The following is a 27,997-nucleotide window of genomic DNA, read 5'->3' on the forward strand; positions in this document are numbered from 1 at the left end:
AATCAGAAGCAACAAAAAGTTGTCTTCTTAACTTTACCAACATTACCAATACTTACAGCTGCACCACCAAGGTGGCCAGAAAGCTTGCAACACACTCAGGACAGACTATGCACATTCTTTATTAGATCTTTCCCTACAGTAAGCCATCAAACAAATGACAACCCATTCATTTGCAACAACAAACAAAATGTTAAACAAATGCCATACTTACAGTATGTGGGCAACATCACACAGCTCTACATAGGCGCCAGTGTAGTCTACATCATTATGCTCACTAATGAGGTGCAGTCATTGCTCCCTGGGTGATACAGATGATAAATATGCTCCAATCACATGTGCAGTTTAGACATTTAGTCTGTGTTAATGATGGAATGGTGTCAGGCATGTGTGTTGTGCGAGCAAGGCGGAGGCCAATCAGACAAGGAACACAGAGTTTTAACAGTCCCAGGGCCTTCCTCCTGCCATTCTGCGAGCGCTAGGGGCGTCCACCTGAGGGCACTGTAAGAGAGGACAGGTTAACACAGCATGTTAGGCGCTTATTTAGCTTTGCTGTAAACAGCCACAATCACACATTCACACTGAATGAGAGAGGGCAAAAGTGCAGGAGCATCTGTGAAAAGGCTCACTACCTTGTGTTTGCTTTACATGCTTAACTCTTTAGCAACTCTGTCAAAGAACTTGGCTTGTTACACCAAAAATACCAGAGACTGTAAAGTGAACTGTCTACTCTTAAATGTAAGATTTTAAGATCATCATCTAAAGTGTCACTAATTGTGATTACTCTGACTGTTCCCATACTTATCTCTTGAGTCTCTATCTTTTTCTTTAACAACAGGAAACACCAAATACAACTCTTGAAGCCTCCTACCTCCTCACTGGTAGAACTTAATCTCTGTTTCCACGCAATCAAAAAACAAGTCCCCGAGTTCCTCTCCCGGTATCTCTCCACTCAGCATGGCTGAAATCTCACTCAGACACTGCGACTCCAGGTCCCTCAGAATCTCATAGACAGCTAAGCCCTGGTCCTGAGACAGAGAGGAAAATACAGAGAGAGATGTCAAAATAACAGTAACAACTGTGTCAGATAGTACCTGCATAATTATACATATATATGTAAACCAAGTGATGGTGATGCCCCTGTATGTAATATCATTTAGAAGAACCCAGAGCCCACTCTTGGCCTTTTTGAGTCTTAAGTCTAATTCAACCAGACATCTGTAGTGGGAGACACAGACTTAAAAACAGCAGCTACACACATGCTATCACACATCTCCACTTCTTCTACAAGATAATCTGGGTTTTTACATAGTCTGGCTTCTCACCAAAACAGCAGCCATTAAGTTTTGTCCCAATTCCATTGTATATAGTATGAACTACATATTAATTCACAGAGTATAACATTACTACAAAAATCAAAGCATTTAACTGCTTTGTAAATGGTGAAAAAGATATGCACCAAAATGAAACTAAACAATTAATCTAAACAAAAATACATGTGATATGGAAAAACATTCCAAAGTAACTATTAAGAAAACCTTGATTTAGGGTTAGTTTTTTTTTCCCCAAAGTTAATAATTAATTTTACAAACATGTTTCCCTCTAAGAACTCTTCATGCTGTATTACCATTATCTGTACTTACTTTGAAGCAGACTCTTTAACTTTAAAAAGAAGAAATAACATTTTTCCTTGCACAAATAAAAAATTGGATTAATAAGGAATTAAACATTCCACTGCTCAGTTTATTATATACAGTGCTTTTGCCACTCTAGTTTTATAATAGCTGATGCTAAATTTAGCAAACCTTAGATGGATATTACTTCTCATCTGTGTAACTGGCCTGGAATTACTTACTTAAGTTGTGGAATTTATTACACCTCTTCTCTCTTCTTGTTACACTGTTACACTCTGCTATGTTTACCGTTATTTCTTTATTGTCACATGTGGTCACAGCTATATATTGACACATTTCAGCTCATTGTTTAGCTGTTTGGTCCCAGCTGTGCTGTTTTGGTTTACTCTCATTGGTCTCATGGCAACTGTTTTTGGCCACAGCAGGCTGCTGTACTCAGCAAAAAAGCTCTAAAGTCCTACTGTACACTACCTGCTCAACACCAAACAGCAGACAGAGTTAGTGGCAAACTGGCAAGCACAGTGGAACAATTCATAGCTAAAAATAGATATTTTTGTCAGAAGTTGGTAGGGAGTTAAAAGAGAGTGAATATTGGACATTAATTACATTAATCAGGTGAACACAAACATGACTTCAAATGAGTAATATTATTCCATATCTATTAGATGTGTAAATAAGTAACAATTTGCAAACAAGTTCTCCATATCAACTTAAAAGATGATATAGCCATAACATTATGACTACTGGTGGATGAAGCAAATAACATCAATCAGTTTTTGTGGTGTGGTGGGAGCATTACCTTGCTTGGGGGGGGGTTGACATTGGGGAGTGTTGTTGCCATTGCAGTGGTGTGTGCTTTTGTGACATTATTTAGGTGGGTGGTACGTGACAAAGTAATGTCCAAATGAATGTCAGGACCAAAGCTTCCTCAGCAGAACATTGAACAACGAGATGATTGATGTTATTCACTTCATCTACCAGTGGTCATAATGTTATGGCTGATCCGTGTATGTTAATGATGTGTTTACAGCTTGTTTCCACTGCCCTCAAGCAGCAAAAAAAAGAAAAAGATTTTAGTACATTTTTCAGTGTGAATGCGCAACTTACTCAAAATCCGCTTTGAATTCAATATGGAGTATTGAACTGGGTTGAAACTATGAGTCACAACACTAGATTTGTGTATCTGTACATACAAATCCATTGTGGCAATCACGCAGTTTCAGTCTAAATAGCATACTGGCCTTCATGTAACTGTCAATTCACCCTGAACCTGTTGTGTTACTATGTAATGCTGTAGCTAAATTTAGGTTAAAACCTTTGAAAAAATAATAACTGACACTGATCTGCTTTAAAAAAAAAAAAACCAAGTCATTTCAAACAGGGCTGTCAGCTGAACAACGTAAATGTTAAATGTCGCCTTGTTTTGAAATACTAATACCTGCAGCATTCTCATCTTGGTGTTTGGTTGCAGTGTAGTCATGATTGAAACCCTGCTCTCTGGTGTTGAATGTGTACTTGTAGTGTGTTTCTGTTTAGTCTACACTCATGTCATGTGTCTTGTTTGCACCAACTGTGAGGTCCTGTCCACTACTGGGAGTGTTCAGCTTCAACTTCTTAATGAAAAAAAAAACATTCTGTTTTGAATGTATATGAAATGAATGTGAACACAGGCCAGCTCTCCCAGGAACAGTACAGGACAACCATTGACCTAGGTTGTCCATCAGTGCCCACCGGGTTAGTCTCCATGTTGCTGAGCGCCACCTGGTGAGCCTTGTACAGGTCATGTCTGCGGTCCACCTGGCTCTGAAAGCGAGGCTGCTTCCTCACAGGGTCATCTGGGCCGAACTGTGGGGAAACCACCCTCAGCACTGGAGTGGAACAGTCCGAGAAGATAAAAGGCTTGAATATAGACCTACCAGGGTGCAGGTGGGGTGGGTTAATGGGGAAAGGAACAGGAAAGAGAGAAACGCAGACTAAGAGATTCCAACCCAAAAGTAGAGACAGAATGTATGAAACGCAGAGATGAGGTGAGAAAGAATATTGGGGTCTCAGCACTTTCATTATCTATGTATATGTCATGCTGCTGTACTTAAATTTTCATTTTAGTATTCTGGAAACTGTGTTTTCTATCTTTGCAACAACCTGATCAATAAGCCACTAATCAAAGTTTTGAGTTTTTTCTTGACCTTTCATTATTCATTTAATTAGCTTGCTGCTCATGCTAACAGCTTTGTCTTTAATGCCATAACAGTAAAACTCAACACTTCCACAGCAGTTTTTTTTTTTACCCAGACAGCACCTCCCACACACCAGGAATGCATCTGATAATAAAGGTTTTTGCACAAATATCCACTATTCCTTTGCTTGAACAACATGTTTGAGCCCAACAGCATGCAACTGAAAATAGGAGTCCGACATTTGGGACATCTTTGCTGCCTTTTGGTGGGAGTGGGAAGTTACATATTTAAGCACTACAGTGGTCTAAAAAGCCACTGAGGCACCATGAAAAACACTGAAAGCCTATACAGCTAATGTTGTATTTTACAGCTCTGTAAATGTTTCCTGAAAAGAACCATGTATTGTACTTATTATGCTGTGCTTACATAATTACATAATGTAAGCACAGCATAATAAGTAATAAGAAACAAAATTCTGCAACAGATATTTTGGTTAGTTCAGTTAATTGTACTTAACTGTCCCTGAAATTCTAAAAGAGAGAAAACAGTACTGTACACACACAAATATACAGTTTAGTATGACTAAACCACTAACTCCAAAACCATGCAAAAGGAGTTCATTTTGCCATTGTTTGTGGCACATTAATTTAAAAGACATTATGTAAAGGGATTATTGCAGTATTGTGTTTTCAGCAGCTGAAATCAGTGTGTAGCAGAACAGACGTACTATAACACCATATGCATTCACCAAGCACTTTATTAGGAACACCTATATACCTGCTTATACTACTCTATAATTGTTGATTGATTTGTTTATGTGTGTTTCTTTTTGTCTCTTGTGATTTGGGTGGATTGCAAAACTGAACTGCCCTATGGGATAAATAAAGTTGTCTGAATCAATCAGCCAATCACATGGCAGCAGTGCAATACATAAAATCCTACAGATACAGGTCAGGAGCTTCAGTTAATGTTCATATCAAACATGTGAATGGGGAAAATGTGATCTCTGTGACTTTGACCGTGGCATGATTGTTCTCATCAGACAGGCTAGTTTTTGTATTTCTGAAACTGCTGATCTCCTGAGATTTTAACAAACAATGGTCTCTTGAAATTAGTCAGAATGGGCGAAAAAATAAAAATGAAATAATCCAGTGAGCGGCAGTTCTGTGGATGAAAATACCTTGTTGATGGGAGAGGTCAGAGGAGAATTCTGACTTCTCCCAAACACAAATTCTCTCTTTACTGCTATGATGAGCAGAAAAGTATCTTGAATGCACAACATGTGGTGAGGTGGATGGGCTACAACAGCACAAGACCACGTCAGGCTCCATAAATTTGAGGCTCCAGTGTGCACAGACTCAATGGAAGTGCATCTAGATTTCTGCTAAAGCACACAAATTGTAGGGCCAGGACTGGTGCAATGTTGTGGGGAATGTTTTTTAAGTACAACTGGGCCTCTACCAATCAAGCACGGTTTGAATGCCACAGCCTTGCTGAGTATTACTGCTAACATTGTGCATTCCTATATGGCCACAGTTTACCCATGTGCTAATGGCTACTTCCAGTATGATAATGCACAATGCCACAAAGCAAAAGTCATCTCAAAATGGTTTCATGAACATGAGAATGAGTTCAGTGTGCCTCAGAGGCCTTTCCAGCAACCAGATCTGAATCCAACTAGAACACCTTTGGAATGTGGTAGAACGGGAGATAGGCAGCGTGAATGTGTAGCTGACAAATCTTAAGAAATGATATGATGCAATCATGTCAACATGGACAAGAATCTCAAAGGAATGTTTCCAATATCTTGTGGAATCCACGCCACAAAGAAGTGAGGCAGTTTTGAGAGCAAAAGGAGGCCCTACCCAGTGTTAGCATGTTGTTCTTAATCAAGTGCTTTGTGAGTGTCTGAACATGGTGCAGTATAAATAGGTTATTCTTAGTGTTAACTGATATTGAAATCTAGAGGAATTCTTCTGTTGGTGACAAACCTGGAGGGGTCTGGGGTGGCAGTGAAGAAGTGGATGCAGGGCAGGCTTTTGTCCCTGGGCAGAACAGACACCATGCTGCCTGTAGTGCAGAAACCTCCAGAATCCATGCAGATGCCACTGGGCTTGTCCCTCAGAATGGACATCATCACCTCTGCTGTCACTGAACCTGAGGACGGACACAGGAGAGACACAGGCTGGATGATTATAAACATTTAAAACAGCGGTTTCTGATTCTGAGGAGAAGTGGAGGTCACACTCATATTCAGCCAGAACTATAGTAGCTGACCACCCTTACCGTCATGTTGCTGGAGCAGCTCTGTGCCTCCCTTGTAGCGCTGTTTGGCCAGCTCCATCCGAGCAGGTGGGTTCTCAGGGCTGAAAACCTGAGAGAAGTTGAACTCGCTTTCGCTGTCCCACCAGCCCTGAGCCTGGGCCACATTTCGCAGCTCTGGGTGCTCCTCAGAGATCTCAGTGCAGATGGTCAGCTGATTGGAGATGTTCTTCACGCCCTCTGAAAGGAGCAGGAGGCTGTTAGTGCATGAAAACCTAAATTTGCTTTTCATAGCAAATACAACTCTCAGGTCAAATGAAGGTCAAAATTTTACATTTACATTTTTATATTTATTCATTTGGCAGATGCTTTTATCCAAAGCAACTTACAAGTGAGGGACAACACTAAAGCTTCAGTACAGTAGGAGACCTTAATGCTAAATAGTAAATCTGTTCAAAAAGTGCAAGGAATAGGCATGTTAGGGTGTTCACAAATTTTGCCTCAACACAGGGGCATTCGTGTATCTAGGAGAAAGAAAGAAACACACCCCTGATTAGAAGTGCAAAATGTTCAAAATGTTCTGCCCATTAGTCAGAAACATATGGTTTATGTAATGCACGTTCCTTTGTACTGCATTTGCATACCCACTGAGCAGAGCAGCATGCAAAGTTTATCTCCACTTGACAGAGTGATCCTGCTCTGATGAAAGAGTCTCTCACCACAATGTCAGGATTCAATGAATTATATGAAACATCTACGTCTACATCTAAGACATGGCAAATGTCAGTCATGTAAACATTTAAATATTTCATATGGATTTTCAAACCTCTTGTGTGGTTTAGCATTGATTTGCTCTTTACGGCAGATTAAGCAGCTGAGCGCTCAATTTAGAACTTATCAAATACCTGCTGAACGAATAGCATTACCAGGGCTTTGTGTTTAGTGCTAATTAGCGTTAGTGTTAGCATCCGAACACACTGAACTACACTGACAATGTAATGTAATGTAATAAACAGCAACATTTTAGCATTGATAGCAAGTTAGTAAGCTGATGTTAGCATTTGGCTCAAAGCTTAACTGTGTAAGGAGAAAGGAGCACTGTTGTTTTTAGCAGATATTACTCAAATGTGAGTAAACAGAACATTTAATGGGTACTATTTTAAGCCATGGAGAGTGAGTCTTGTCCTGTTAAGATGTGAGACAAAGATCACCTCATTCAAAGCTAACCTAAAGTGTAAAAGAGGTGTTTGATATAATCATTGAGCTGTGTCGGTCAGTTCCAGCTCTTGTTTGTACAATCTGTTGTCATTCTGTATTCTTGGCTCTTTGTTGTACTTGGTTGTGCAGGTTTTTATACAGATTTTGCTCATCCCAAACGAGGAGAAGAAAAGAATAAAGGGTGCCACATGCTGTGCAGATCACTTTCAGACAATTGCGTAAATTGCAGTGATGCTGCACACGCTATGAACATCACATATCACACAGCCTAGTTAGATACTGGATTTGCATTAGACCTCATTATTTACAATTCACCTCAAACAGAAGTTTACACTGCACAAATGATTAAAGACATGTTCAAAGGATACACACACACACACACACACACACACAGCTGAAAAAGGAAATTTACGTTTTTTACCTATTAAAAGTGAGACAGCTGGGTACTGAAATATTTCATTGGTGTTTCACAAATCCAAGACAGAAATCCATTAACGAGTAACAACTGACCCCCAATCTGCACAAACTACATTGAACTGATGATGCGAATAAACAAATACACAAGAGCTCGGAAAGGTTGTTCAGTGTGAGCAGGCCACAAACCTGTTGTCGCAACAAGAAGTCACGTATTAAGCAACATGCTTACTGTGACTAAAGTGTGAATACATTTTGCTCTGCTCTCAATAGTATGTACATAAAATTAACAGTTCAGCGTAGTTCTAGATTTGGCATGTACCCTCGCTCTGTACCCTCAGGAGCTGTTAGCCCCCTGTCCTCACCTGTGACCTTCTGTGCCACCCACAGCTTCCCGGCAGTTTCCAGGACCCAGGCCTCACTGCGGTCCACCAGAAGGAAGGTGTTGTGGTAGCTGAAGGGCTCCGGATCCTCCTTACACTGTCCCCCCTGGCCATGCTGCTCCAGTAGACCAGTGATCACAGTCAGCGCCGCCCAGGCACTGTCACCACGCTCCAGTCCCAGTCTGTTGATCAAATGTCAAGTTGAAATACTTCAAAGCATTTGAGTTTCCACTTTACAAAGCATCAGTTCTCTTATTACAAATGTTACTAAGTTATTTACTGGTGGTAAATAGTGAATATTTTTGCTTTTTATCTATTTGTTAATTGTTCAGTCATTTCATCTTTTCACAAACCATGAAGATCAGTTGAGTTTGTTGACCATGTTTACACACTGCTCCATGTGTTTTGGAGGAAGTTCTACTGTATTTGAGAATCACTTGGCAACTCTTGATGCTGGCTGAGTATTTTTATACACAGTGATGAAGAGATAAGTGCTACGCTTCAACAGTACTCTCTACACCTGTCATAACATGCTTGTGACAGTTTACACACCCTTCTGATCAAAGCCTGAGAGAATTAAAGTTAATACCTCCACTGAATATACAATATACAATCTGTATTTAATTAGGATGCAGTGCAAAGATTATTTTTTCTGTATTGCTGAAATTGGATAAGCTGTTAATGATCTGTACAGGTTTTTTGTCTGTTTGTTTTTGAATGAATACAGTATCAAGAGTTTCGGTGCTCACCGGACCAGGTCCATACCCAGGAGAGCCTCTCCAGGGGCAACAGGCTCTCGGGTCCAAACTGCCTCATTCCCAATACAAACTCCCTGGTCATTGGCTCCCATTTCTGCACCCCACATCCACGCAGGTTTGCTGAGGATGACAGCATGAGTCTGCTCCACCTGAGGAATCTGGATGTAATGTGCACTGTAGATTTAAAAAAAAAAAACACAGAGAGAGAGAGAGAGAGAGGAGAGAGAGAGAGAGAGAATGCTGTTCTTACACTGAGGTCACATTAGAGTGCACAGATAGTTTCAGAGTTACATGTGCTGTATGCAGTAGGCAAAGTAGAGCATGACACATATATGGCCTTTCTAAGATACTGTATATTAGAGCATTTATTTGTTCCATTAGGAAAACAGAACACAGAGAAAACAGAGAGAAGGAAGAAGAATGGAAAGGGATAAAGACATACTATCAGATGAGTACAGTTCTTCATTGACCAGGACATATATATCAGCACTGAATGACAAACTGTACTTCTTTCCTAGATCATGTGAAGCTCAGTAACTCTGATCTGATTAGTACCACTGAGCTAAAAGACAAACTTAACACAAACAAGGGGAAGAATTTCATTAGTGACTTTCAGTTACTTCTCCTCAACCATTAACAGGAAACAATGTTTCTGCATGGAGCATCTTTGTAAATGTTTAACAGTTCTGGTTCAGACTACAGCCTCAGACAGGGTTGTTTTAAATACTGATGTGTTGACACTATCAGCATATATATATATATAATAAATATACATGTCCTGCAATGCACCAGTCCCTGGTGAATACAGTGTATCAGTCAAATTTGTTTTCAAATTATGCACCATGTCAGTCATCAGCTTCAGAAGCAGCAGCAGCAGTGTGGTGGGACAGTGGGCGTTCAGGGCTGTTTACCTCCAGCATGGAGCCTGGAGGGTGACATGCTGCAGGGAAGTGAGCCACCTCCTGCACCTCATCCCTGGGACGGTCCGAGTTCTTCCCAAAAATCACATGGTCGTCACGAGAGCCAGGGGGCAAGGAAACAAAACAGTCACATGACATGGGAGCCTCTGCCATCCTGCAACAAAGAAACAGCACAATAAATAAATAAGTAAAATACCAGTCAACTGGGTAGCAAACACTTACTTATAAGTCTCGCTGGCTCTGGAGGAAGGATTTAAAACTGATGAGATGTAAAATAAGCACCCATTCAACCAAGTAACTACCTCACATAAACACCCTGATTTAAAACTAATTCTCAGAGTCTGACTATGTGTTTGACATCCCAGCACGAGTGTGTGAGCCTACACCCTTGAGACCATAATGTGTATATGTGGAATCATGAGGACAGTCTCCTTCCATTCCCCACCCAGCTTTTTGCAGAAAGTCAGATTCAGCCGGTGCACTGCCCATCCCTTTCACACAGGGATTAGGAGGCAGTCTTGTGCAGAGCACTTTATTGACTGTAATCTTCGCAAATCCCACCGCCACGTTGCTCTATTATCGCTCTCGTCTCGCAGTTTGCGACCACGAATCGCTTTCAATCCTGAAATAATGTCGATGGAAGTGCGCAGATAGCAGATGTAGCTCGGTCTGAGATCAGTGTTTATTACAGAGATAAGGCCTGGCTGAGCGGTGTGCCCACACTGTCACTCCCCCGTCTCTTTCCGGAGCAGCGACACGCCTGTCGCTTCGTGTCATGTCCCCCCCTTTCTTTACGGGGGGGCTGAGTAAAGAGTTGACGTTGAGGGCTAATAGTCTGTAAACTACAGCTAGTCTGTGGGATGCTGCTGCGGAAAATGTTTACCTTCCTTTTTTCAATGGTGAGAGCGGACGGCCGGCTGCGAGAAGGCAGGTTGTAGATACCGAGTCACGTGACCAAGAAATCCAAAGGTCTGTACTTAAAGGTCTCGTCTCGTCTGGCCACAAGCTCAGCTCACCGTCTCCCAACGTCCAGTCCACACCTGTGCAAAGCTGCACAGCAGGCCCTCGATGATGATGCAGCTCCTCACCATGAGTCTGCTTCCCCTTCGTCTGTTTGTCAGAGCAGCAAAACCCTCAGTGCCGATTATGATGTCTATTATTACCTTCAAGTTCGTGGGAATTTCTATTACATCCTGGAGGTTTTCCAGTGTTACTACTTAAAAGTTAACAATAAATGAAGTTTTTGCTTTTCCCTGCCTTCTCTTTCACTGGATGTAAAACTGGAGGTGTATAAAAGTGTGACTGAAAGTAAAGTATTTGTTGTACCGTGGCTGCCGGTTATCAACTTTACTTTACTACTCATGAGTTCATGTCTGTGTGACTTAAAGGATGAGCTGGACAAACCTCTCACCTGGCATTCACTAAAGTAAACAACTTAACCTCTTCATGAGGGACACAGCTGCCAGAGTTAAAGGTGCAGTCCAACGGTTTTAAGTTCAGTTTGGCAGTCATGTTGGTTTTATGTAGGTCTGAGGGGAACTTCAGAAGTTTGAAAAAAAAAATAATAAAAAAATAAACCATGCGGATAATGAACGTCACAGTTATTATTAGATGGAATTGCATTATGGGAAAAGTAGGAACCAGGATTTTAGGAGCTTTGCCCATGCTAGAGACTATAAGTCAGAACAGTGTTTGCTGCTCAAAGATGTAAGGAATGGTAAATAGACAGTACTTGTATAGCACTTTTCTAGTCATATCAGCCACTTCACTTCACACTGCACGTTACATTCACCCATTCACACACACATTCACACAGCACTTATTATATACACAGTGCTCTTTAACACATTCACACACCGATTTGGGGTTCAGTATCTAAGATACTTTGGCATGCGGACTGGAAGAGCTGGGGACTGAACCACCAACCATCTGGTTGGTGGGCGACCGCTCTACCTCCTGAGTCTGGATATCAGACCTCAAAGATGGTGCCCTAACTTTCCTTTTCTTTGCTTCCATGTCATGCAGCCCACTGCAGATGCAATGAGAAAGTTTGACAAATGTAAAACCTTAATGATTAAAAAAATCATAAAGAACAGTACTGACAAACATATTTTATCGTGGTGGTAGTGTAGGGTTTCCTGTAGGGAAAATGCTTTTTGGGCCACGTGAAATTTTTTTCATTGCAACACCACAAGACAAATAAGCAGCCGGGCTGAGTGGTGGCACCATATCCAGCTCTATGAATAAATCTATGCTGCTGCTTCAGTTGACTCCTCTTTGTTTTGTTGGGAATCCCCCCACTTCATGGAAGAACAACGTTAAATCTCTGGAGTGGCCCTTTTACTTCTCTCTCATATTTGTTGATATGTTCTCATGTGTAGGCATTTATTTAAAGAATATGAAAGGGCATGTGCATTCTTAATATACTCACTTAATTCACTTATACCTTTGTTTACGATGCAAACACTGTAGGAACACTACAGCTGTGAGAGCCAATCCCAGCTGACACCAAGTGAGAGACAGGTTACACCCCCGACAGACTGCCATTCCATCACAGGGCGAACACATAAAGACAAACAACCATTCACACCTATGGCCAGTTTAGAGTCACCACCTAACCTGGACAAACCTCTGCCAGAGCACAGGGAGAACATGCAAACTCCCTACACAAAGTGAAAAAAGACTCCTGACTGAACTGATGAACATTCTGATCATCCATGGGCAGATATTTAACTCTAAATCAAAATTGACTGATGAAAAAAAAATTCTCATGATTATTTTGCTGTCTTAGAGGGTCACAGATTGCGGCACTGTGAATACCATACTGTACACCACTCCATTTTAACAGCACTCTGGATCACATGTTGGCTAATGAATGTAATTAAAGTTGGGCGAGTTCTTGTGTGGCAGTAGGTTCATTGAGTGGGTGTCTCCCATCACTGGTGTTTCACTGAATTATGTCGCTGACACTTCCTGTCTGTGGGCTCAGTTTTTCCAGACACACACACAACATCTTCCACCTGCTCCTTGCATTGACAAAAATATCCAGTAGTAATTCTGAATGGTCAGTTTACCCAGATTACAAAAAACATTCAAACAACTCAAACTGATCTGGCTTTGTGCCTATTGCTGGTTGTTTGCATGACTGTAAAAGCAACAGTGCCAGTCGAAGCTTTGAAAAATATCATTGCCATTACTTGTATCAGAACCAGTAAAACAGTGACAAGTGTGAAAGTTGACACACCTGTGCAGGTTGTTGTTGTTGTTAGGTCACCATCAAACGTAAACTATTAATCATTGTTTTTTAATATATTGACAGTGGATCAAATAACAAGGACAAGGAATTACTCATGGTGATAAAACCACTGATAATCATCACCCAACCTTATCCCTCCCTTCAGTTCCAACTGCTTCAGACTTATGAGCTTCAACTTTTCTGTTTTGTTTCACTCTCACTGCTCTCACCAGCTTAGTTTCCAGCAGCATCATGCAGCTGTTTTCCATGACGAAAGCTCAAACAAACACACTGCGCTGAAGAAGCAAAAGTCAACCAAAGTTAGCAACCAGCTGGTGAACAAAGTGCAACATTAAGAGACCAAACCAGAGCAAAAAACAGAAAGAATATGGGACTTAACATGATCCGGTGACTCCAAATAAATGCTAGTGTTGCCCTATGGATGCTGATGACTTGTTTCTCATGTCACTATGTGTCAGTGTTGTGTTTACAGTTTCTTTCACTGCCCCCAAGTAGCCAAACCCCTCAACCAACATGGGTTTAACATGGATTTAAACTGGCAATGCAGCTCTCTTTTCACATCAGTAAAGTCACAACATAAAGTTAAACTAGTAACTTAACCTGTGCTAAAAATAGATTGTCATGCATATGTTGCCTGAACGTTCTAACTGTAATAATGTAAACCTGCCCAGCTGCATTGCAATGTGTGACAACATTCTCAGTCATTCCCATCCCCCAAATCAGAATGCTGTCGTGTCAGTAAGTAATGCTAGTTAATATGCATGTCAGAAGGCTCCATTCTCATAACTGACTCATGTTGCATCTGTCAAATTTTGGTGATGCAATCAGATTTATGGAGGCAGTCTAATAGCAGGTCACACGCACACAGGAAACAATGCACTCCAACCTAGCTGCTCCCAGACTTTGACTTAATGGCTGTGTTTTGAGATTGAGCACCTGGACCCTGCTGGTGCTCACTTATGCCCAGATTTGTGAAAGGTGTTGAGTTATTTTTTGAAGCAGCATGGTGGTGAGTGGTGTTCCCTCATGGCTTACTGGGACTGCTGAAGGCAACGGGACTGAATTCTTGAGAGATTTCTGGGAAGACAACCTGTTACCTGAACAGCACTCGGCTACTTCCACACCCTCTCCGTCCTTTCATCTCCTGGAGTGTGCTGACAAGCATCACACATCCTGTCTGCCCTTACACACAAACACCAAGTAAAAAAACACAGAGAGAAGTAAACACCCACCTGAGCCAAAGGCAGACACACCCTAGAGAGACCTTGCACACACATACAGTACACACACACACACACAAACTCACGGGTACAGTAACAAGCACAGACAGAGTGAAAACTACACAGACGAGTGAAAAACAAACCTTGTAAATGCACTGATACATCAAATCACAGTGACAACAAACAGTTGCGTTGAATGATAAAGTGAAGAAACATGATTTGGAACACAGGTTTAATCAAGTCAAACCAAAACCAAGATGTTCTTAGGATTTTTCTGGCCTTTGCATTTCCTGTGAAAACATTCTATTGTTTGCTATCTACCATCAGTTCCAGAGTAACAAATGGCAACTAAAGAAGAAATCCTGAGCATTAAATTCTGTATGTCTGGGTCTGTTCTTCCTCAGCTGATTGCAAATAAGATGGTGTAAACCACACAAGTTCAAAGATTTCATCAACTTATCAACACTGTGTCTCACCACCAAGATATATTTTGAGTTGTGTGGACAAGAGATCTGCCATTAAGCTCACCTTCAGAACACACAAAACTAAACACACACACACATACAGACAGAGGTGAGCCAAGAACCTCTCCTAAAGCCACGCAGGCGTTGTGGCCCAGTTTGTAAGCCTTACCATGTGAAGTGGAGGGCTGGCCAGAGGAAGATGAGGGGTGTTAAGGGACGGAAACAGCTGGTGAGAAGCCCAGAGGATATTAATCTGAGGGGGGAGACAGGATGGCAGGAGAGGCCGTCTAATAAAGCATGGTATTACTGCTGCAAAGGTGTGTATGTGTATGTGTATGTGTGTGTGTGTGTGTGTGTGAGTGTGTGAGTGTGTACGTGTCTGTCTGTCTGTCTGTCTTCCTGGAGGATTACTGGTGAGCTAGAAAAAATGTTGGGTGTCTGTGTCCATCTGGCTACAACCAACTTTATGCTGAGTTTTAAAAAGTCCCCACATCTTATAACAAACCTGAGGACCGTGTTCAGTTTATAGCTGTGATCATCTCCACTTCATCTGATGAATCCAGCTAGGCAACATTTCAAGTTTTACAACCCTTCACACACAAAAAGGGGGGGGTTGAAAATTAGATAAAATAAAGCAATCCAAATTTTCTCTGAGCAATTAAAGTTCCGGTTAAAAGGCAGAGGTGGAAGATGGGAGGGGAAGCTAGGCGGCATCAGTCGCACAGACAGTAATGACGGCGCCACTGCTGTTTAACAATCAAAGATGGGAGGCGGGGGCTCGCAAGGAAGTCTCTCCTCGAAAAATACAGGTGTTTGGTACAATCAAAGCGCTGCTTGCAGAAATGACTGGGTTTGAAGTTGAAAGGGGAGGCTGGAGGAGAGGGGGGCCGCTATGGTGAGTGAGTGCCTGTATGAGAAAAAAAAGTGACTCAGAAGACAACTGTGGGCTGGTCTCTCCTTCGGGATTTTGAATAATTAACAAGGATAAGGAAGTTGACTACTAGGTGCTTACTGTTTACTTTGTTTGGATTTTTTTCTGCTGCTGGAGGGGAAGTGAGGCTTTAGTCGGCCTAGTTCTCTGGAGGCTGGCATGTTGGCAGGAGGATTTGTCTGGGACACTGGTGTGGTTCCCGTGGGACAACAGGCGAGTCAAACCAGCCACAGGCCAGTGAATCAGAATCAGAACCAACTTTGTATAATGGGAATCTTGTATACAAAACACGTCCTTTAAGGAAAGCCCCAAGTTGTACACACAGAAATACACCCACACACAAATTGTGAGCTCCAGAATTCAGACTGATCTCTCACATAAACTATTCTAACCTTAAGGGGAACCAAAGCAAAAGCTCCCAAAAACTTGTTCCTGACAAATGACTATAATTACCTATACAATAGATACTAACAAGCACAATACAATATTTTTTAACTGTTTGTTGTTTAACTGAACTGTGCTGACCTATTTCAGGTGTGATGACCTCTAGCTAGCTGTTTCCCTTTTCCACTCCTGTTTTTTTTTTTTTTTTTTTTGCTAAGCAAAGCTAACTAGCTAGCTCTAGCTTAATATTTAAGAGATATGAGAGTGGTATCAGTCATCAAACTCTTGGCAGGAAAGATTATTTCCACAATGCTAAGCTAATGGCTGTAAATGCCAATTCTTGAAACAATAGTTTGACAGAAATATTTTTGGTCTACTCATTTCATCCACAATCTCATGTTCTCCCTCTGCTGATGGTGAGTGACAATAGTTCAGCCATTAAATAATTCTTCTCAAATAGGTGAAATTTTTTGCCCTGTTCCAGTCCAATAGCACTGTGTCGCATGTGCACACCAAATACAAATTCACAGTGTAAAGATGACAAAATTAAATAAATAAATAATGCTGTATTTTGATGGAATTTGGCATAGAATAGGAAACAGGAAAAAGGCTATGATTTTGACAGTTACAAAGTTCTCAAAATTTAATTTGGCAGTAGTCATAAATTGGATTGACGTCTGTATGAACACACCCTGTACCATTACTCCTTAGTACAAAACCACTCCATGGCCTTGATACTAAGTGCCAAAACAATATACCGTTGACATTTAATTCATTGTACCCTCAACTTTGATTACACAAAGTAATTTGCGTAGGTGGATGGGTTAGGTATGAAGACAATAACAGTCAACACGTAAAGGTCAAAGGTGCTGCAGTCATATAAAAAGGTCGATTACTTCACCACACTGAAATTCATAGGGATTTGGCTGGACTGATGACAAGAGTAAATGTCAGTGCTTCTGGAAAAGTGTTTAAGGAACCACAAACATTTTCATGTACACACAGCATAAACTCTTATGCAAAAAATATGTTAGCAATGACAGAAATAAAAACTGTCAAACAAGCTATCTAAACACATTTAAATCATTAGGAGAATTTGTAAGCCCCTGCTTGAAATTACACTGTAATTAAGTGTTATTAAGCAGTCTCTTTCTGATTGTACTGCATTGTATTCATGGGGAAATATGCTTGACTACTTGAAGGCGTCAGTAAACACCATTTAGACGTGGTGTGTGGTCTTCAATTCAGCGGACTGATCTCTTCTAAGTGTACAAGTACGTTATACTGAGAGACATGAGACTAAGAGATATTATGCGAATTATACTATTTCAATCATACTTTGCTGGCAACAAATTTATCATAGTAGATTTCAATCTTGCATGTGTGAATATCCTTTCAGTTATTTCACAATTAAATATTTTCAGTGGTCTAAAAAAGTAAATGTCTGTTACAGCTGCTGCTCAGTATTCATGGAAACAACAATTTCCTGATTTGTGATCACTCTTCATGAACTGAGGGTGTGTATAAATCTATCAAGCTGTGTGCTGAATCAGGACTTTGTTTATATTTGCTGGTTGGCCCAGTGGTTTTAATACATGACCATCATGTACTCAGTCCAAACTCAGCATTTCAAAAGTGCTGCTTCAGAGAAAGAAGCGCAGGGAGGATAGGGAGTCACTTCCCGCCGGCCTGTCTGTGGTCTGTGTTTGTAAGTTGATTTGAAGCTGCTCCACCAACATGCTGTGACAGGAAAGGAATTAACTCAGCGAGGAGACAAAATAAAAAGGGGGGGGCTCAAAGGAAGATGATTTTAAAAACTATTAAATGTATGATGCACATTCAAAAACACTGCAACCATTCAACTCTGACGTATTACTAAAATGCAAACATTGGCCTTAAGCTTTTATAGCAGTTCAGTAGTCATGTTAAACACAGTTTGCTCTGATGTGATCTGCACATACTGTTTCTCTGAAGGGTCCAGATACAGAGCTGCTGTGCACAGAGGTGGCTGTTTTCTGCCAAGTAAGATATTTCGATTTGTGTGTTGTGCATGCGTTGTAGCCTGGGCCAAACCACCTCTCTGGAGCGTCCACAATCAAAGGATTTCCAGGTCTCAACCATCTGATTCACAGGCTACAGTCACTACTCTGACCAGGTTACTGCGACAGTACTGTACAGCATGTAAAAGATTCATCTTCATTTGGTAGGCTACATCCCCATAACTATAAGTGTGATTTAAGACATCATGATGATTTACCTGATCTTTAACAAGTTTGTCTTATATTTATGTGAAGTATTAAACAATTTTGTTTTGAAAGAAGTTGGGAGTTTAGAGTTGTAAGTATACAATTAATTATGCAGACTAAATACCATCTCCTTATGTCAACTGGAAGAAAAACAGAACCTTGTGATTTGACAAAAAATTATATTTTGACTTTAGATTTTTATATTTGACTCCCTCAGTGAGTGGCCAGCTTTTTCGAGTCCTTTACTGCACTCCGTCGACACTCAGTTGATATTTTTATGTCAAACTGTTATTTCTGTAGGTCAGCAACTGTTAAGCACATAAGTTGTGATGACTAGTATTTGTTGAGTTTGCTAAATCTATTTGTACACACTGATAAAATAAAAAGACCCTTTACATCCTGACAGAATAAAACATCGTCCTTGAGGATTCCATTTTCCAACTGATACAGAGCAGAGGTTTCTCAACTCGGAATGTCATGATCCAGGACGCTTTTGTTTGCAGACATCACTACATCAAAAAAGAAAAAAATCAATGGATGTTCCTGGCAAAAAGTTAAAGGGCCTTTATTCAGATGTCTATTTCATGATGAAATTCATAAAATCATGGACATATGTTAAAAAAGGCGAGTAATGACCCAGGCATTTCTTCAGTGTGAAAACTCTTCTATTAGGCTTTTAAAGAGAAATACAGCTGTTAGACTTCATACAGACATCAAACATGAATGAACTGTAGTTGGGAAGATGATAATAAATCTATGATTTATTAAATATTTTGCTTTTTTTAAAAAAAAAAAAAAAAAAAAAAAAAAGAACAAAAGGGGGACCACTTTCTTTTATGAAGGACCAGCTACAGGTCCCCAGGTCCCACTTTGGGAACCACTGGGGTAGCAAAACCACACTGAAAACTATCCTATTGCAAGTAAAATTCTTGCATTGAACAAGCCATAAGGTACAAGTATCAAAGTAAAAGTGATCTATCCAGTAAAATGGACCCTGTCAGTAGTATGTTATCAGAATGTTATCGCTGATGCAGTCATGTGTAAGTAATATTTTACTGTTGTAGTTGACTGTGGTGGGGCCAGTTTTGTGTATGGTGGTTGATTTTATCTGTAAGTAATCATCTGTTTGTGGTAAGTAGTAGGCTGTCTAATAAATGTAGTGAAGTAAAAAGAACAATATTTCCCCTTGAATTGAAGACGAGTAGAAGTACCAGTGGTGCCAAATGCAAACACTTGAGTAAAGTTCAGGTACCTAAAGTTTGTACAGTTCTAGAGTAAATGTATTCAGAGGGATTCCACCATTGTTGGCAGCTCTGACACGCTGGAGCTTTGATCCCCGTGTTGTCCCACCGTGAGCCGTTTCCTCACCTCCAGCCGCGGAGGGCGCATCTTCAAAGGGGGGAGAGTGCACCTCAGCAGGGGGCGGAGCCTGGAGAGACTCAAGACGCAAAGCATATCAGACAGTTTGTCACTGCTGAGAATGCTGCTTACCTGTGCGCCAAAACATGCTGTGCTCGCCTCACCTGGATCGCCTGCGATGGAGAAAAGCAAATGAATTATGATGAGGATATTATTTTTCTCTAGGTATCTTTCGACGAAGGGAAGAAGCAGCAGATCTGAGCTGAGGCAAAGTTTCTTCAAACAGGGGGCATTTATTCCAAAAAGAAAATAACAGCAGCAGCAGCTCCAGGGGCAAACAGGTAACCCAGGAATTTTAACTTGCTATGACTGCGACACACGGCCAGTGCCAGCATTTGTTTATATCAGGCTGTCTGGAATCTAAATCAGTCTGATCCTCATCAACATTAACATTACCAGAAATGTCCATATTCATAATTTATGAAGATGTGGGCACGTCCTCTCAGCTTCAGAGCAGCTACAGGGAACTTAAAGTCCCAATATGAGAAAAGTAATTTCATATTGAAAGCAGACAAAAGAGAGAAGGAAAAAAACAATCTAAAGCTTGTTTAAAAAACAATAAATAGAACATGTAAGAGATACAGTACAAACACTAAAACTCATTAAACAAGTTTGGAAACAAGTATTAAAAATTCATCAGACTGTACAGACCTGCAATTACACCTAAAATACTGTAATTCATTTTTAATAAGCAAAGTTTGAACTCTTATCCTGTTTACTGCTATTTGATGATGTGGTGAAGAAGAGAGAAGATTTTAGTTGCCTGGATAAAACATTAATATGTATTAAATATGTGAATAGAAAGTCCATTTTTTTGCGGTAGAGTAACAGTGTGATTATAGTTAACTGAGTTTTCTGCTGCAAAAATCCAGCAGGTTGATCTGTTTGTGCAGCGGCTCATAGTTAATATAATTTACTCAGATTTTCCTTCTTAAAATTGCAGTTAAAATAATATTTCACTTGAAATAAATAATGAATAATCAAACTAGGGAGTAATCACTCCTGTACATTATTATTATTATTATTATTATTATTATTATTATTATTATTATTTGTTAAGAAAAACAAATCAAATCTGTTGATTAATGTTGAAAAGTTTGGCTCCACTTATTTTATTCTCTTTTAAATTCTGATCTAATGAGATATTTCCTGCGAGAAAATTATTAAGGATATTTAAAGTAGACTGCTATAACCTATTCATAACCCCATGGACCCTGTTACACTTACATGGTATTAAAGTAATGAAAGATTTCTCAAACTGTACAGTAAAAGGCAAATATATTGCCTATTTTAAATTCAACAGAGAAAGAAGATTTTAAATTGAAACTCAGTGACTGATTATTTATCGAGAAAAAAAGCTGTCATTAAAAAGCAAACATCATGAGATTTGATTATGTTCATTAAATGAATGAGTGTTGATCGGAGTTTTTATGAATTAATTTGTAATGGAAGGCTTCATTCAAAATGCATAGCTCAACTGTGATGATTGATCAGTAAAAGTGGCACTACCGCACTGTTAAGTTCAACATTAAAAGTATCAAAGTTGTGTACTCTCAGTATCAAAAATGAAAGCACTGATGTGCATGATGGCCCATGTCAATGTTATATTATTATATTACATTATTATTAGAATTTTAAGGACTTCATATGATGTTGGGTAGTTTCATCTAAAACAGTGTCACATTTTGCGTCTAAAATTTAAATCTCAAAAGTAATGATAGATAGATAGCTGGTGAATGAAGCAGTATAAAATGGAAATACTCAAATAAAGTGCAGGTATCTCAAAATGTACTTAATTGTAACAATATTGATAGCTGCAGAAATGAAGACAGTGTGTGACTGTCAGCACTGGGACAAACAAGCAGCGTATTTTTGTGCATTTTTACTTTAAAAGTCAGACTTTCAGTACAGAGGCAGATAATGGCAACTCAGAAGACTTTATAAATCACATGTGAAATAGAAATCTGTTTGCTCGTTGTCCACTCAGAAAACTATTGAGCAGACAATGTATTTTACACGATTGCATATGAATCAGCATCACACAGACACTCCTAAATCACTGAGGATGTAAAGCTGTCATCCATACCTAAACTATCTCTGCACTTAATCATAGTCAGATCACCGTTAACAAGCAGAGAAACCGATTAGAAGGATTAGCCCTCACTCTCAAGCTCTGTATGTCACTAACCTAATCCTTCACTCAGGTGTGCAAAAGACATTGTAGTTTAAATTTAGTCAATAAAGTCAGTTTGAGTCCTCCTGATTGCTGCACTTTGCAAACATCAGAAAGTTTGAATCTCACCATTGTACACTCCTCTGACAAATGACCTGACCCCTGTTCCACCCCACCCATCTTATACTTTATGCAGGTTAAAACAAATTCATTTGTACGTGTCATTTAACCAAAACTAGCTGAGTGTCCACAGACAGTCAGCGTTGCTGTTGTCATTGTGTTATTCTGTGTCTGACATAAGTTGGGATAGGAGACTTATTGTGGATAGACTGAGGATTTAACTGGACTTGTAAGTTACATAGAGGAAAATCTAAACTAGCAGGCCAATGTTGGAAAAGCCTAATTAATAGGTTTCCAAATCTGGAAATACTGGGTTACAGAAAATTGTGGAAAAAGCGAAGAAGCGAACAACAGAACTCAAATTGTAAATCACCTAGAGAATCACATAGAGTTCTCTCTACCTCATTGCGATCTCTCTTTGCATCTTGATGATGGCAGACTTGTAAACCGGGGGCTGTGCTGGGTCTTGGTCGGGCAGGTTTTATGACCAGAGCTCTGTCATTGCTCTGTACTATCCTCCTCCTCCTCACAGGCTGCCACCCCCACCTCCCCTGGGGGGCCCCCTATTCCAGCTGTTTCCCATCGGAGCTCAGAACGCTCCCAGCACTTAAGCAAACAGAGGAGGATGCTGCTGTCTTGGTTTGTTTACGGTAATGTCAGTACGAGCCAAGTTAAGGGGACATTCTGCCATGCGTCTGAGTCACATTCCCAAAAAATTACAGAGCAGTAGTTCTGGCTCCAGGCTGACGTGAAATAAATCAGCTTGACCTTTAACACCAGACCTTTCTTTAGGGAATTTCAAACTAATTGCTTTACGATATCATTGCAACTAGAAAGCATCTCTGAGTGGGTTTGAGAAGGAAGTGTAATCCTCTTGGTTTGGCTGTATTAACAAACTACCCTCCAGTCAGGGTATCGTTGACTGAATGATGTACCTGTGAGTTGAACCACGTGGACACTCTGCCTGCCTCTAATGGATCAACATATCAGACAGGATGTATGTCATCCACTTGACCTCTTGTTTCTGGGCGACCTTGTGCAGTTTGCTATGTCAGATATGGTATCACACCAAGTAATCTCAAGACTGAGATAGCAGTCTCTAAAGCTTCAGACTGCTTTACTGTTTCCTGCTGTAAAGATAATTGTAGATGTTCAGCGATGGGGGTGTGGTGGAAGTCAACAAGACTGTTTGGAGCTAGGACATGTTTGGAGCCAAGCACTGTAGGCCGGTAGCTTCTTGTCATGAATTTCCACAGACTTGTTGAGCTTTAACAAGCTTTGTGTCACCTTTAGAAATTGGAGCCCCTCCTCCTGTGTGGGACGGCTAACTGACGCTGTTGAGGTGTGTACAAGTGTACATATCTGGAGGAGTGTGTTGGGGACAGGATGCTGCTTCAGAGCGTGTGCCCGTAATTATATATATAAAGTAATTGTTCTCATGTTATTGTTGGGCTCCCATTCTCATGCTTCTGAATGCCGTCAGTCTGCAACTGTTGATGCTTTCTGCCGCCAGTTTGTAAGAGGCGGGGCATTTTACGGGGCTCCTTTTGTAACTTGCCTAGAGGGCTGTTGTTGTAAATCATGTGTGATTCATAAAAAACTGGTTCTCCTGTCTGCCAGGTTTCATCTCCACAAACCTCAGAGACGTACAAATAGACTTTGGCCTGCAGCCATACCTCCCTGGAACTTCTTCCTTCACCAAACTGCTCTCCTGTCAACACTCCCCTTCTCACTCAGCCTTCCCCCCATCTCACCAGCACTTACCCCCCCCCCCAATGCTGCCTCTGCCGATGATGTTGTTTTCTTTGCGCTTGTCTTTGACTGTCCTCCATGGGAAGTACCTGGCAGCGGATGCATGTGGCAGGCTTCTGCCTGGACACGTCTGTCTCCCCCTCTCTTCTGTCTCCACGGCCACGCAGCGTGAGAACTGCAGTATCCATGGCAATGGAGGAGGTGTGCTCGGGGTTGGTTATTTAAATGTTGTAGACAGGAGGATTTAGGCCAGACGCTGAGTAACTTCAAAGTCTTTCAAACTGAGAAAAATGACCTCAAGACTATGAAATTATTGCATGTGGTTCACTGAAGTCATTGAGAAAATGTAACTGAGAGAGAGAGAGAGAGATTTGAAGAGATAACTATTAGTCTGTTCTTTCTTTCTACAGGTTTTATCAACGCTAACAGTCCCAGCATGTGGTAATCTTCTCAGCTTTACCCAAAAAATAGTGAACAACACTTTGAGCTGCTGACCTCCTCAACAATCCTGTGCCTGCACTAGCTGATCTCATGGCCCACCCTTATGAGCCCTGGTTACGGACAGCACCACCTAGTGGCAGCTCTGAAGACATGAACATACCTTCCTGGTGGGACCTCCACAGGGACGTCCAACCAGGGAGCTGGATAGACTTGCAGACGGGTCAGGGTGTAGGTTTGCCCTCAGTTAGTCCAGGGACTTCCATGGGGTTGCAGCCCTCTTTAGGGCCTTATGGCTCTGACCCACAGCTGTGCACCCTGCCTCCGGCTCAACACGCTCCAGCCACACATTCATCTCACCTCTTTCCCCAAGACGGCTTCAAGATGGAACCACTGGGGCCTGAAATACTGCAGCAAGAACCATTCTCCTTGGAGGAACCACAGGAGACCTCTGTCGCAACCCGCCCTAAGCCTCAACGCCGCTCCTCTTCCAGAGGTGCCGGTCAGGCTGTGTGTCGCTGCCCAAACTGTGTCCATGCTGAACAGCTGGGCCAGAGCACTGATGACAGCAGGAGGAAGCACATGCACAACTGCCATATCCCTGGCTGTGGCAAAGCCTATGCGAAGACCTCCCATCTGAAGGCTCACCTACGATGGCACAGTGGGGACCGGCCGTTCGTCTGCAACTGGCTCTTCTGCGGCAAGAGATTCACACGCTCTGATGAACTGCAGCGCCATCTGCAGACGCACACTGGAGCCAAGAAGTTCAGCTGTGCGATTATGCCCCAGAGTCTTTATGCGCAATGACCACCTGGCCAAGCACATGCGCACACATGAGTCCCCGCCAGGACACGGGGAAGAGAGGGTAAACGGAGATGGCAGGATGGATAAGGGCTTTGATGCATCCACACCTCCGCAGTCATCCTTCAAATGTGTCTGCACCTGATGCCACAGAGCCACAGCTGAAGCTGAAATGTGAGACAGACCCCTCAGTCTCCAGTGTGACAGGGCAGTCCGGCTAATTTCATCAGTCACCGTAGGTTTACCATCTGTTCCCCTCTCTGTTACAGAAGTGTCATAGTTTCATGATAGAATAGAGAAAAGAAGATAAGTTTGGACAAACTGATGAAAGCTGGATGGAAGTACACATCTGTGATCCTGTGAATTTATCAGTGATAACCTAAATTTTACAACACACAGAAAAAAAACATGAATTGTATTGATTCTGTGTACGATACCTTCCTCTATGTTTACCAAAGGTGAAAGATGGCCAAAGAGGCAACGGAGCTGAAGCTGCTGCTTGTTGCTGGACATCCATTTGCTGCTAGAGCTAGAGCTGAACTGAAGGTGGCTTGTTAATGTGTTTACAATGAAATCAATCAAATGTGTTACTAAAGGAGTGGGGGAAGTATTTGTCTGCAACACAGTTTAACTCACCAGTTTCAAAGGCGGTGTGTCTTTGAGCAGAGAAAGCCAACAGTGATATTTTTTTTAGTTTCAGACTTTTGCCGTATGAGTGTAGCCTACTGCACAAGCTGTGCAGTTGTGATGAGACACTGGAATATAAAACAGCATTTGCTAACTTTTAAAAGGTCACTATTTGGATGCCTGACAGTACATGACACTACTGGGTGTGTATATACTGGTATGTAAGTCATTAAAATGGTACATAAACAAAAAGAAAGAACAACAGACAACAATGCTATGCCATGGCAGTGTCCTATGATGCTCCACAATGAGAGCTTATGTGATGTGATACTGACGCTATAATATAATATAATATAATATAATATAATATAATATAATATAATATAATTAGAAAATGGGTATTCCATGCACTACAAAGGCTAGTATTTGCCAGAAATGGTGTGTTCATGGGGCCACAGCAGTTCTTTTTGATTAATGAGAAGGATTGTACAGTAGGATAATGTGAACACTTGTTCAGGTTACCAGATGGAACAATGCAAAGAACCACTAAGTGCTACAATGATGTGAAAAAGGTTGAAAAAGGTCAACTCACAAATCACTATTAACTGAATAATGAAAAGTGGTCACAGCAGCTGTGATAGTGCCTCCACTCCTGTCAGGTAAGAACAAGAAGATGAAGCCGGACACAGAGAAAATGTTGCCTGGTTTGAATCCAGGTTTCTGTTGGGACATGCTGATGACAGCAGCCATATCTGGTATAAACACAATTCCACAGATCTACCCTGTCATCACAACAAGCTGCTGGCGTTGAATGAAACTTCCAGCACAAAGCAGCACTTCATTACATCATGGGTTCAGGAACGTTGTTTAATCCAGTGCCCTGCACAGTCCCACATTTAAAGCTGCACTAGCTAATGCTTTTTTAAAACAATGGATTGAATGACTGTGTAATGTGAAAGGTGTTGGTTATAGTGACATTATTATCATCCAACTCTGCTGTTCCCCTCAGTTGCACTTAGCGTATTTGAGCTCATTGTTTTGGTTCAGTCTCACGGCTCTCATCAACCCTGTTTCCAGTAGGAAGCAAGCTGTACAAGTACAGATAATGCCATTGTAGGCTAAATGAAGCAACAACAGCAACAAACAGCAGACAGACAAATTTAGTGACTAGCTGGTGAACACAGTAAAGCATTTAACAGCTAAAGAGCCCAATTAGTGAAGACCAAACAGTTTCCAAACACATTTGTCATTACTGTTCCATATGGTGATAATACGTCAAATGTTAACTGTTCTCATATCATAAATGTGCAACACAAAGTCTTAAAGTAACTGACCTTAGATTAATGTCATAAAAGGTTCAGACAACAGTTGTCTTACTTATACTATCCAATTCAGGTGTACTTCATTAAGTGGCTTCATACAGTTCTTCCATATATCATCAGTTAAATAACCATTTGCATGTTGGATCAAGCTATAATCCAAATCATCAACAAAGAATGTGTGAAGGGCTTATCTCTCAACACATTTTATTAGCAGATGTTGGTGTGTCTGAAGCTGCAGGCTTTCCATGCTCAACATTGACAAATCATTTTACAAAAAGTTTTGTTGTGACATGACAACCATTTGACTAGCATTTGATTAGCATGCGGAGAAAGCCTGTGTTAGCGGTTTAGTAAATGAAATAAACTGTATCTGAACAACACACACACCACAATTGTTTAGGTTATTTGTTCTGGATAGTTACCTTTTGTAATCAGTACTGTATCATCAATAGTTCTGTAGCGAGCAGCTTTACAGTTTAAAACAATATTAGGATGTATGTAAACCATCACAGACATTAGGCTGACATTTCTATGTATTAGGGAGCTTGCATTACTGGAGGCTCACAATTGTATCTATGTATAGAAGATAAGAAATGGAAGATAGTGCTTAAACATCAGTCAGTTATTATATATTGACAATTATTATTAAGTTGTGTTGATGTTATTATAGATAGGTTCATTATATTTTCTTTTATTATGGTCAGTAGAACAGAAAGGACAACTTTTTAATTAGTTGCTGTAGTAAGTGTTTCAGTTGTGGAGAGTGTAATAAAATAAGTTCAAAAACATTTAATAACTTAAGTATCATGGTGTATCATGGTATATTTAATCTATTATTGTTCCTTATTAAATAAAAAACTATATTCTGTGTCTGTGTCAAACATTTTGTGAAATTTAATTTGCACTCCCAAAATAATCAGATATAAGTAGTTTTGCATTTTTTAGAGTCTGTAATTATTTTTATCTTGAATCCACTTTTACAATGTAGATGCAACCAGAATTTTCTTTTCTGTACAATGAAATGTGTTTTTTACTTTTGCAGTTATTAGTTGTTTTTAATATACATTGTTGGTGTTGTTTT

General features: G+C 40.7%; 2 protein-coding genes across 2 annotated transcripts; one reads left to right on the forward strand and one right to left on the reverse strand.

Annotated features, from left to right (window-relative positions):
• Positions 1 to 103: 103 nt before the first annotated feature.
• scrn2 (secernin 2) lies at positions 104 to 10,504 on the reverse strand. The gene is given in 10 exon segments (XM_018678472.2): positions 104 to 498; positions 869 to 1,025; positions 3,363 to 3,543; positions 5,800 to 5,965; positions 6,095 to 6,310; positions 8,068 to 8,267; positions 8,835 to 9,010; positions 9,012 to 9,017; positions 9,755 to 9,917; positions 10,209 to 10,504. Coding segments are annotated over 9 exon segments (1,305 nt in total). The 5' UTR covers positions 10,253 to 10,504; the 3' UTR covers positions 104 to 498; positions 869 to 872.
• A 9,100-nt stretch (positions 10,505 to 19,604) lies between these two features.
• On the forward strand, positions 19,605 to 27,784 carry LOC108884534 (transcription factor Sp6-like). The gene is given in 4 exon segments (XM_018678471.2): positions 19,605 to 19,964; positions 24,139 to 24,943; positions 24,945 to 25,091; positions 25,093 to 27,784. Coding segments are annotated over 3 exon segments (927 nt in total). The 5' UTR covers positions 19,605 to 19,964; positions 24,139 to 24,259; the 3' UTR covers positions 25,189 to 27,784.
• The last annotated feature ends 213 nt before the right edge of the window (positions 27,785 to 27,997 follow it).

The sequence above is a fragment of the Lates calcarifer genome, linkage group LG5 (assembly GCF_001640805.2).
Source record: "Lates calcarifer isolate ASB-BC8 linkage group LG5, TLL_Latcal_v3, whole genome shotgun sequence".
Taxonomy (NCBI): Eukaryota; Metazoa; Chordata; class Actinopteri; family Centropomidae; genus Lates; species Lates calcarifer.